The sequence below is a fragment of the Macrobrachium rosenbergii genome, chromosome 46 (assembly GCF_040412425.1).
Source record: "Macrobrachium rosenbergii isolate ZJJX-2024 chromosome 46, ASM4041242v1, whole genome shotgun sequence".
In the NCBI taxonomy this organism is placed as follows: Eukaryota; Metazoa; Arthropoda; class Malacostraca; order Decapoda; family Palaemonidae; genus Macrobrachium; species Macrobrachium rosenbergii.
The window spans coordinates 8,823,777-8,836,290 of NC_089786.1; the positions used below are offsets into that span (position 1 = coordinate 8,823,777).

At 42.3% G+C, this 12,514-nt stretch overlaps 1 protein-coding gene and 1 long non-coding RNA gene across 7 annotated transcripts in view; one reads left to right on the plus strand and one right to left on the minus strand.

Moving 5' to 3' along the window:
• The window catches only part of pros (prospero), a 1,677,936-nt gene that overhangs the window by 1,654,165 nt on the left and 11,257 nt on the right, over positions 1 to 12,514 (plus strand). For all 6 annotated transcript variants that reach the window (XM_067089459.1, XM_067089458.1, XM_067089463.1 and 3 more), the window contains one exon: positions 3,453 to 3,612. In XM_067089459.1, the coding sequence (XP_066945560.1) occupies positions 3,453 to 3,612 (160 nt within the window). The remainder of the gene's footprint in view (positions 1 to 3,452; positions 3,613 to 12,514) is intronic.
• LOC136830190 (uncharacterized) overlaps positions 1 to 12,514 on the minus strand; it is a 137,958-nt gene that overhangs the window by 60,217 nt on the left and 65,227 nt on the right. The gene's annotated exons all lie outside the window — the stretch shown is intronic.

Consider the following 12,514-nt stretch of genomic DNA (forward strand, 5'->3'; position numbering starts at 1 on the left):
AAGAGGTAACTACACTCATGGCAGGCTTGCTAAGCATCAAGCATTCTGCAAGATTCAGCCTTATGCATCCTTGCCACTGGGTCCAGTTTGGAGACTCTCCCAGGTCCCTCTGGCTTTTGAGTAGTTCAAGAAGCATTTAGGAGATTCATATTCTCTCTCTCTCCCTCTCTCTCTTTCTCAAGAATGATCTTTGTTGAAGGCTATATTGTTTGGGTCATCGCCTGCGCTTTAGACTGACCAATTTCATTCAAGCTTCTGGTAGAATTTATTTATTTGTGCTTCGCCCCTGGAATGTGCAAGTCCATTTTTTAAGCCGTGAATGGAAGGTGGATGGATCGTCCTCCTCCCCAAGAAAGTTGGAGCCGCTATGTTTAAGCACTTTCTTTAAGGTCGCCATTAGCGACCATTTGCCCTGCTTTTACTGCTCAGTAAATGAAGTTAATGCTTCGTAGATTGCAATGCCGAATTCTCTCTCTCTCTCTCTCTCTCTCTCTCTCTCTCTCTCTCTCTCTCTCTCTCTCTGTCACCCTAGTCACTTCCGGCTTGTCTGTTCTCAGTGGGTAACACTTCCTCGGGAGATTATTTTTTTTAATTGTGCTCTTCTCCAGTGTCACTAATCTTCCGAGATATCCTGACCAGGACCCGTGGATAATCTCGCCGTAATCTCTCTACGTGCGGAAGCCGGGATTAATTCCAAGGAAGAGGAGTGAGACGGAAAGGCTTGGGTATCACTTATAAAAAAGAAAACAAAATTTGAAGAGGAGGATGTGGGGTTACTTCAGGGGCAAAGGGGATTTATACAAGTCTTGTCTCACTTATGCAAATTGTTGACTTCTTATTTGCTTCTGTTTTCGTCCAAGAAATTGCCGGTCTAATTTTTCTCCTCAAGTTTCTGTCCATTTTTCCTGTTGTTTGCAAATAAGTTTCAGTATTATTTCTCATTGATCACTGGAAGTCTTTAGTTGAGTGATTCTCAGTAAACTGTCATTTATTGATAAATTTACCAATAAATGACTCAAAACGATGACACATTGCTCAGTATAATAACGACCAAGTACAGTAAATAATCACAGGGACTTGCCGAAAGAAAAACAAACGTCCTTGTTCTAAAATGTTTTTTTTTTTAAATCCCCACAAACAAAACATGCAACTCACCACATCTGCCATTTTACTGCAACATAGCTACAACAACGTGATCAGATTTCTGCTTATTCGCCGTTTACCAACTGGGTTCGTTCCCCAGACAAAAATGTTTTAAATCCTTTTGATACCCACGAATCGAAGAAAGAAGGAAGTGGGCGGTGAGGAGGCCCCAGGGAGGGTGGGAGGGAGGGGGGGGGGCGGGGACAGTTAAAATAGCTGTAGGAGGTGGTCATGATCATTATGGTGTTGGATTCCATTTGGAGGTCGAGACAAAGGGGTCTCAGTGTCGTGATTCGACGGTGGCGAGCCTTTTGTAAGGTTTCAGGCGGGATCCAGCCGTGCTTAGCTTTCGTGGCCATCCTACTTGCGGTCTGCTGGAGTCGACTCGATGCAGTCGCAATCCCGCGTTCTAATGAGATTTGAGGTCGCTGGAAAGATCTTATTTGGCGCTAGAAACCTTCCAAGAGTTTTTGTTTTGGGGGCGGGAGCGCTGGTGTGGGTGGGTGGGGTCTCGGGGGAGGGGCCTGTTGGTCTGTCATTCCCAGCCAACCAGAGGGCGTCCAGAGGTGTTCTTTGGTTTACCCGGAAGGTTCCAGCTCGCCTGGAACATAATGGTTCCAGAAAGGAAGTTGGAGGTCGCATAGGAAATATGACATCCATGGGCCTTCTTTTGAGTTTTTTTAACATTTTCAATTTCAGTTTTCTTTTTAACTCGATATCTTTTTGGAGCACTGGGAGGGTTTCACCAAAGACACGTAACATTCCCGTTTCTTTTGCGTATTCCTGGATTCATCTTATCAGACTCGGCATTAGATGAAACCCTACGATTTTAAATCTCTTGTAGATATATACACGTGCATCTATGCTGAGGCTTCCAGGGGTTCTTTTGATACTAATCCCACCTTCTCTCTCTCTCTCTCTCTCTCTCTCTCTCTCTCTCTCTCTCTCTCTCTCTCTCTCTCTCTCTCTCTCTCTCTCACACGTACACAATTTCACTATTCCTGCCTGAATTTGGCCTGTTTACCTCTTTCTCTCTCTCAAACACAATTTCATCATTCTTGCCTGAATTCGGCCTGTCTGGTCAGTTAATATAAGAAATATTACAAACTTCTTAGATTATCTTTCCTTGGGTAACTAGCAACAATAGTAACATTGACAACTATAGTCACGGTTATTTTTTTTTTTATATTTACATTTACCAGGCAAAGTGGTTAACGCTGTACCCATTTTATATTCATTTCACTAAGCAGAATTTTATATTCATTTCACTAAGCAGAATTTTATATTCATTTCACTAAGCAGAATTTTATATTCATTTCACTAAGCAGAATTTTATATTCTTTTCACTAAGCAGAATGGTCAGTGTTCTATTTATTTCAATCAAAATGGTTAACATACTGTACTTTTTTTCCCCTTCCTTCCAAGTGGGTTTATACGACGCAGTGCACTGTACACCCAGCTTTTGTTTTTCATATCTTCGTGCACTTTAGATTTATGGTCGTTAATTGCGGAAATTGTCCTATTGCACTTCTTAGCTTGACAGGGGTTTAATTTAATTCTACCGTTGTCTTCTGTTAACGCTACAGAAACATGGTAATGACTGTTTTTTTTTTTTATCATTCTGCTGTGTGAAAAGGGAGCACTTTTTGTTTTACAGATAGGTAGCTATTCATACATCGCTGACTGGTCTTGGTTTTATTTTTTATCGGAATACTTTCAGATTTTCTTAATCAGTTCAGCAGAAATGGCTTTCATGAAATGATTTTCTTTGTGTTTATGTCTTCGTCTTAGGTTTAGGGTATCGTAGGTTATTATGGGTTATTTAAGGTCATTCCATGGTCTTTAATGGTTCCTATGAAACACTTGGTATATAAACAGTGTTTTCAAGACTTCATTCATGAGTATTCCCCTCTCCTGTCCTTTGCTAATATCTGCCCTTTTATGATTTTATATGATAATATCCCCTGACATTATTACAATTCATATATAAAGATCTTGCACGCTTTGATTAAATTTAACTGCATGTAAATATGTGAAATGGGTGTTGGTTCCTTTAAAAAGAATGCATTTGGAATGCATGTCAATGATTATATATGGCAATAAAATCCTGAATCATTACTGTGTGATACTGTAAATCAATTATTATTGTAGATTACCACCAAACGCGAAGCATACACACAGACCTAAGTACATCCCATTTTCTATACGCCATAGAAAATGGGATTCGTCTTAAACCAGTCTCCATGTATGGATCGCTTCCAAGACTCAAAGTCCAAGGTATTTATTCACGAATTTCTCCTTAACTGCAGCTTACTCCAGCACACTGACACCGATGCACCTGCGCAAGGCCAAGCTTATGTTCTTCTATGTAAGATATCCGTCGTCTTCGGTGCTGAAAACTTATTTCCCCGACATTAAATTCAACAAAAATAACACGGCGCAACTCGTCAAGTGGTTCTCCAATTTTCGGTAAGTGGTTCCTGACGTTTGTTTTCTTTACTGATATCTTGAACACGTTTTATTATCACTTGGACTTTATTTATTTTGTGTATTTATACAAAGTGCAACCTCCACCCCAAATAGCCTTTTTTTTTTTTTTTTTTACCTTATGTCAGAATTGTATTTTAAGTAAAACCTGCCCAATTTTCGATAAATTTGGAACTTCATTGGGTTCTTACATGTTTTTCATTTACAACTATTTTATGTATTCAGATTTCAGAGGTTGCCTTCAGGTCCAGTCTTCTTCAAAGCAAATTAACTTAAGATGCCCTTTTTCAGAATAGTATTTTCAACTAAATACCCTAGCAATAAATATCTGTATTGCAACTGTAACCTTCCTTTCAAAGAGTTGACAGTGTAATCAGGATCTGTCAAATTTAACGTGTTAGATGTTACCAGTGAAGGACTGAATAATGAAATTGGGCAGAAAAAAGAAAATCGACCCAATAAATTTCAGAAAAATTACTCGATAACGAAAATTGATATTCATACAATTTCAAACCAATCTTTTACAACCAGCGCCAAAATTCCAATATGGACACTTGGACAAGGCTCGACTGAAAATCAAAATGCTGGGAAAAGAACTCTGAAGGAAATGAGATTAAATTCAGTGATCTTTTGAAGGTTAAATAGAAAGCTTCTTTTAAGATTAACCAAAAGAAAACTTCAACCCCCAAAAAAAGGTTGATGATGAACGGAAGAAGAGGTGTCACAGTAGATAAAGAGAATGGAATTGAATAGAACATTTGGATTATATTCATCAGCTATAAGAGAAATAAACCGATTGTGGTAACTATGCATGAATACGGAAATAAGAAGGGGTTGTGGGGTGGGGAGTGTTACTCAGAGGGGAGATTAGTGTGTGTGGGGAGGGGCTGTTAGGGTTGCCCTGCGAAGGGGACCGGGGTTGTAAGGATGACCTCCGAAGGGGATATTGGTGTGTGTTGGTGTATCCCGAATGGTTTCTTCTTGTGTGTGTAGGGAGGAGGGAGTTCCTCCGAAGGTAATCCGATGTGTTGGTGATGGGAGTGACCACCGATGCTATTGGCGTGTTGGGATGTGCTTCAAAGGGGATCTTAGTTTGTAGGAGGGTATCCTACGAAGAGGATCTTAGTTTGTAGGAGGGTATCCTACGAAGAGGATCTTAGTTTGTAGGAGGGTATCCTACGAAGAGGATCTTAGTTTGTAGGAGGGTATCCTACGAAGAGGATCTTAGTGTGTGGGAGAGTATCCTACGAATGGGATCTTAGTGTTTGGGAGGGTATCCTACGAAGGGAATCTTAGTGTGTGGGAGGGTATCCTACGAAGGGGCTAATAGTGTGTGGGAGAGTATCCTATGAAGGGGATAATAGTGTGTGGGAGGTTATCCTACGAAGGGAATCTTAGTGTGTGGGAGGTTATCCTACGAAGGGAACCTTAGTGTGTGGGGGGAGGGGGTGTCCTATAAAGGGTATCTAGGTGTGTAGTGGTGCCCTCCGAAGGGGATCCTGGCTGTATGTGTGTAGGGAGGAGGATGTCCCTCGAAGGGTGCCCTCGGTGTATGGTGGGTCTTCCGAGGGGGAATCCAAGGGGTTGATGGAGATTGATGGTAGAGGAAGGGGGGGGAGGGAAGAGTTGAGGGAGCCCCCCACCCCAGCCCCACTCCCCGCCCCCATCGCTTTCGGAAGTGCATTCGTGCATGTTTAAAAGTACGTGCGAGCGCTTGACGCCTCTACAAACACGGCCGTGCACGAAAACGGGAGCCCTCGGTTTGCCTTCCCCCTCCGCACAGACACGAACGAACGCTGGCTGCATCGCGGCTGCTGCTGCTGCTGCTTCTTCTTCCTCTCTCTCTCTCTCTCTCTCTCTCTCTCTCTCTCTCTCTCTCTCTCTCTCTCTCCTCCGAAGAGCAGAAGATGCAGCGACGATGAAGGCATTACGTAAGGAGGAGGAGGTGGAGGGAGGAAGGGATGGTTCCCCTCATCTTAACGCATACATCCTTTCCCCTCCTCCTCCTCCTCCTCCTCCTCCTCCTCCCCCCCAATCTTCGTTTTTCCCTCTCTTGCGCATTGTGCTTCTGTTCGTTTTTACAGCTCCCCTTTCTGGAAGAGGCCTTACATGCCAGTTCCAGACGTAGGATTATAAGAGTTCTTTTTTATTTTTATTGCGTCTTCAAAGATGTAGGGGGGAAACGGTATATGATTCATTTAAATTAATCACCACAGGAAGGGAAAAGAGGATGGGGAGGGGAGGAGGAGGAGAAGTAGACCTGAAGTACATTTTTAAGCCTATCGGCAGTTGCATTGCCCTACCCGAATATAGACGAGTTAAATGAATAGGAAGTATTTCAATAATTAGGTCACTTGAAATGTATGCACCTCTTTTAAGAAAAAAGTCGCTTTTAAATGCGATCGTCTTGCCATAATAAAAACATCTTGGAACGGTAAGAATATTAAAAAAAAAAAAAAGAGGAACAGGTGATGAAGCAATGAGCATTTTCCTTTTGGGAGGGGAGGTCGTGGGAGACGGGGACGGGATGGAAAAAGTTCAATAATTAAGGCTCGGAAACAAGGTAAAGCAATGGAGAGTGTTTAATTAATGCAGGGAAACGGGCCGCCAGCCATATGAATGTTGAATTAAGAAAGAAGGGGAAGAGAGAGAGAGAGAGAGAGAAAGTCGTCATTGGTCCCTTGGTCCCTTCCCCAAGTCCCCCACCCCCCACATATAACCTCTTTCGTTCTTGCATCCGCTGTCGCTGTTACTCCTTATTCTCCGCCTGCTTGAGCCTATTGCTTTATACGTCATATAATTCTCTCTCTCTCTCTCTCTCTCTCTCTCTCTCTCTCTCTCTCTCTCTCTCTCTCTCTCTCTCAACACTGGAGAATGCAGGTACCCTTGAACGCCCACGCCCAAGAACTTTCATTGCTGTCCATTGATATGGAATTCCTTATACCGAGGAGAGAGAGAGAGAATTGTAACCTTTCATTATTTTATACTTTCTGTAACTCATCTCATACCCTCTCCTCTGCATTTCCGAATCGCTCTCTCTCTCTCTCTCTCTCTCTCTCTCTCTCTCTCTCTCTCTCTCTCTCTATAAACAGATGTCATATACTCTATATGGGTATTCTGCATTGTCTTAGTACGGGGCCTCCCGCGAACCACAAATGGCTGTAGGAGGTGAAATATCCTTATCTATCATGGGTGGGCTTAGCTAGCGCGGCGGAGGCTCTGCCTTAGAACCAATATTGACGCTCTACGTCAGAGAGAAAGAGAGAATTAAGAGAGAGAAAGAGAAGGCAAGGAAGTGGTGGGGTTGGCGTAGGGGGTAGGAGGTGGCAGGATGCTTGGGGGGAAGGAAGGAAGGAGGGGGGAGGAAAAGCAAGGAAAGCATTCGTTTAAGGAAAGACGTGGATTCGATTTGTTGTGTTTTCTGTTCGTCCTTCGTTGTGTACATTTTGCCTTTACGTTGTAACTCTTCGGAATTTCATTTTTTTTTCCCGTTAAGTTAACGTAAATATTCTCTACTAACTTTTATTACCGGAAGTAGTTTAGATAAATCTATATCAAATCCGTAGCTGGGATTGTCTATAAAATGTGCTTACATTTCTAACAGGCTTTTAACAAAAATAGGTCATTTCAATAAATAGATATTTTTGAATCAATACATTTTTATAGCAAAATGCACAGTTTTAAATTTTAAAAATCTATCGCCGTGTTAATTTTATTGAAAATGTCGTACAATTTTGAGAATGCACTACGAGAAAAAAATAAAGAAAAAACCCTCCTTAACGGAGACTCTTGACACTAATCGGCTGTGAAGCTTTTTCCTGCAATGCTTTAAATGAATTGCTTGCTTTTCTTTCAGCGGGCCCCTCCCCTAAACCCACTTTTCACTGAGCCCCTCCACCCTCCCCACCCCATTTTTTTAAAGTTTGCTTTCTCACTCCTTAAGAATTGTAAACACTGTGCATCGTATGATGCCTCCCGATTTGATTACGCCGCTATACGCTTGTAAAGTAGGCGTATTTAGGGAAAGTAGTTGGGGAGGTTCTTACTTCCACGCAGGAAATTATGGAGTGTAATATTTACCACCAGGAGATTTGGGGAGTTTATTTTTTTTCTCCCTTATGAAAACTAGTTTATTTCACAGCAGGTAGGGGAGAAGTTTATTTCCACGTGGGACAATTATGATTTTCTTATTTCTGAGTAGGGAATTCGGGAGTTTATTTCCACGTGAAAGCAGGGGGTTTTTCCATTTACAAGTAGGAAAGAACTAGGGAAAAAATAACAAACTAGCTCTTTCCGACGTAGGGATGCTAGGGAGGTTTTTATAGCAAAATAGGGGGGAAATAGGGACAGTCATTTCTCTACGTGTGAGTTTTAGCGAAATTCTTGCTTCTTCGTGATAAACAGTATTGAAGTAGTTTGTGCCTTTAGGAAATGCGCATTTTGAATGTTGGATGGCAGGTTCATCCTTGCCAAGATCCTTGGAGAGGATGTGGTGTATGATGCCAGTGGTATTTTTGAGTTTATTATCGACGCTGGTCTTCCACCAAAAATATAATATTTAATTCATTTTCTATTATCTTTTTGTTTTATATAGCAGCTATGTTGTTCATTTAATTGATATCGGCATCAGTGACCCAGTTGTCACGATGCCACATAACTCAAAATCATTCATTTGCTAGTTAGTGCGCATTTTGTATATTGTCTACGCAATCGTATTTCTCTCTAGTTAAGTAGCATTTCGTGTGTGTGTGTGTTTATGTCCCACGTTTCTTAGGTGAGCCTTACTCATACTATGGCACAGCTGTGCGCTTCCTTGGTTAGCTGAACCATCACACGTCTAATACGCCATTTGAATCGGTGAGTAAGCGTCTTTTCTTAACATGCACTCACAACACTTGTTTTTACTGCGGTGAGCGAATGAGAGGAACAGGAGGTTTACTCATATACACACACACACACACACACACACACACACATATATATATATATATATATATATATATATATATATATATATATATATATATATATATATATATATATATATATATATATATATATATATATATATATATATATATATATATATATATATATATATAAAATACCGTGTTTGGCAGTTTGCGTGTAGTTCAGCTCTCGAGGTTAATTCGTCGACGATCAGTAGACGGTACATATGACTGACTACAAAGGGCACAAAAAAGCAAAATTCTCTCCCTCTCTCTGTTTTATTGATGAATCTCCTAGTACTATCATGCAGTAATAGCCGTTTCGTAATATTGTAATGTGAAGTGTCGAAGTGTGGTGTAACATCGTGAGACATATTTGAGAATGATGTCATTGGGGAAGACAGGCGATTGAAGGATTGACTGATTGATGTAAACGAGATAGAGAGGGAGTGAAGGAAGTGACGGCAGGCGATGGAGAGAGAGAGAGAGAGAGAGAGAGAGAGAGAGAGAGAGAGAGAGAGAGAGGACGAAGGTGTAGGGAACGAAGGATATTTAATTAAGAAGCGACCTCCTCCTCCTCCTCCTCCTGATAAGCAAGACCACCTACCTTCCTTTCACCCTCCCCTAAACCACACCAGTCACCCTTCCCCCCCTTCCCCAGCAAACCACATACCTTCCCCCTTCCCCAACCCCTCCCCTTCCCCACGACCTTGTGTAAACGTAATCTATGCAAAAGCAAGACACGTCAAGTGGTATATCTCCGTCCTTATCGGAGGCGTTCGCTCTCTTATCAGTCTTGATTGAGGTTTTCGGCGAACGCCCGTATAGATTTAAACCCTTCCAAGGTTGTGTCGTTGTTGTATGTGGCTTTTAGGAGGGGTTGGGGGTTAGTGGGGGAGGGGATGGCGGTGGTTGGCCCGGTTTTCGGGAAATTATGGAGCTGAAGCAAGAAAGAAAGGTTTGCGTTCTTTATCTAAGTCGAAGCGGTTTTCGGTCCGTCCTTCCAAGGGGGTGTTGAACGTTCGCGTGTTGATTAGGTGGTATCCACGGTGATGTGTGATAGCTTAATATCCGTTTCAGGCTTATGGAGGACTGAACAGAACAGAATATAGAACTTGGCCGTAGGCCAAGCGCTGGGACCTGTGAGGTCATTCAGCGCTGAAACTGAATTTGACAGTAAAAAGGTTTAAAAGGTGTAACAGGAGGTAAACCTCTCAGTTGCACTTTGAATCAGTTGTTAGGAGAGGGTGGAAAGTAAGAAGGAAGAAGAGAATACGAACGGAGGTACAAGAAAAGGAGTGAAAGGAGTTGCAGCTAGGGGCCGAAGGGACGCTGCCAAGAACCTTAAGTAATGCCTACAGTGCATCGCAATGAGGTGCACTGACGGCCCTACTCTCCTACAGGGGATGGAGGACTGAAATTTTCACAAAGTACGTTAGTTTTTTCACTGGGGTTCATCCTTGATTCAGCAATTAACTGATGAATGAGGCAGTGGTTGTTAGTCTTGTATTTTCTCACAAGCCATTCCCTTTTAGGTCGACGGTATTATGTAATGTTGGTGCAAAATAAAAGATACAAAAGAGCAACGTTTTGCTTTGGTCGTTATGAAAAGTGACAAACGTTTCATTCAGAAATGCTTGTGATACTGCGGTCAGCGGTGCGTTATTCAATTTTGTGTATAACAAACGTTATTATTCATCTTGCCGGTGCCTCTTTTGTGTTTTTATCCAACTTTTTTTTTTATTCATTGTATATAAAATGTTGACAAGCGAGAACAGAGTATTATTATTTATGAGCTTTTTTTTTTAAGTGACACTCAGCCACAGGTCATTGATCTTCGTGTGCGTTAAGTTTTTTTTACGCACGATTTATGCGTCATTTCATTCATAAATTAAAACAACGCGAGCTCTCGTGACTGAGTGTTTTAAGTATTTTTTGTGATTTTTTTTTTTCTCTTTTTTGCGTCAATAGCTGTCATACGTGCTGCCTTCTTGATAATTGGTTGCTGTCTAAATTGCCTGAATAAATTGGCGTAGTATTCCATTTATTTGCAGTTCTTATAGAGAAGCATTAATGCCTCCGGAAAATGAAGTTTTGTATCGTCTTTTTCTTCACTTTTACTTCAGAAAAAAGGGGGCATTGGCGAGGCTTAAGTAGGGGTCTTTGGACGTTGTCTTACAGTGTGCATACATTCTTTGCACAGCGGAAATAAAAGGCGAGATGGAAAAGGAAAAATCCTCGAATCCTTTGCACTGCATCGTTTAGCTAGTGTCTTAGCACAGCCTAATTACCGCTAATCGCATCTGTACGTATAAGAGGGGTAGGGGGAGTTGGGGGGGCTATGTAGGAGGCCTGGTTTCAGGGGGTGGATGAGAGATGGGGGAGGAGGAGTTGTTGGACACCACCGCCACCCCCACCCCTACCCCATTCTCGGCTAACCATTCAATTGGAAAACCTAAGGAGAGTTGGGGGGAAAATCGCCCTTCTTGGCGGGGCGAAATTGACCCTTGGGCTCCCCTGGCCCAAAGGCGAAAATAGATGAGGTTAGTAAGGGAAACTGCTTGCGGTGTTGCACGGTGGTTTAGTATGCAAGGCTATCTTATTATGGGGCTCTTTGATGTGCTGGCATGGGGTGGGGGAGGGGAGGGGGTTTATGCAGGGGATGGGAGAGGAGGGAGGGGGTTCGAGTGCCAGAATGCAGTGCGGGTGGAACGACGAGAGATGTAGGTTTGGTGGGAGGGAGGGGCCTGGGGAATTCGTGGCTGGGGGTGGTGGTGATGTTGTGATGGTGGAGATGGTGGTGGTGAGTAGAAGAGAGGCGGAGGGAAAAAGGAGAGTTGACATTGAAAGTGGTTTGGAGAAAGAGGTTGAGGACATTTTTTTATACATGTGGATTAAGCTTATTGTGTTTTTCATCACTCTGCTTTGATGGAGCTTATATATGTCAGATTTTAATTTTTTTTTTTTTGTTCTTAAGTGGAACTGGAAGATTTTAAGTTCTTTTTCTTTTTTGTTTCCAGGTAGTATTAGATTTTCCCTGCCGATATTATATTGACCCCGTTGCTCTAAACGTTAGTACAGTAATATGAAATGTTTATAAACTGATAAATCCCAAGAAACGTATGATTAACTAGTGATGTTATTATAATATATGTTTTATGTGATTATATATACATATATATATATATAGAGAGAGAGATAGAGAGAGAGAGAGATTTTATTAAATAATGAACACGCATACACTTACAGTGGCTGGTACATACAGATTCGGAGTTGGTTAAGGTGGAAGAGTTAGCTGGAGGGCTTTAAGAGTTAAAGGCAGGAAGAGGGAGAGAGAGAGAGAGAGAGGGGGGGGAGTAGGAGTCGTTGAATAAGGGGACGTTGAAGACGGGGGAGGAGTAGGAGAAGGAGGAGGAGGCAAAGCAGGAGCTCCTCCGAGAAGACGATCCACGCGTCTTAAGCTCGGGCCCTTGAGGCTGAGCGCATTCTCCTTGAGATTCGAGGAGGAGGAGGAGGAGGAGGAGTAGGAGGAAGAGGAGGAGGAGGAGGAAGTAGCGAGATGCACAAAAGAATCTGTTGGTGGAGTTAGACTTAGCGAAAGATTGATTTCTCTCTCTCTCTCTCTCTCTCTCTCTCTCTCTCTCTCTCTCTCTCTCTCTCTCTCTCTCTGTGTGTGTGTGTGTGTGAGTGTGTGTGCGAGTTTCATTCTTATTTGCCACTTTTGTGAACTGTGTGCCTTTGTCAAATTTGCGCTTTCCGGACGGCAAGTGTTCCGAATGTCTTTTGAATGAAATCGTGAACTGCGATACACGATGATTGTGCCTCTCATAATGACGATAGTTTTCCTTTTTTTTAATATATCAGTCCTTTTGTTTCTTTCTCCCAACTGCATTTCTCCTCCTTTTATCGCAGCTTGTACTCTACTACCTCCTTCT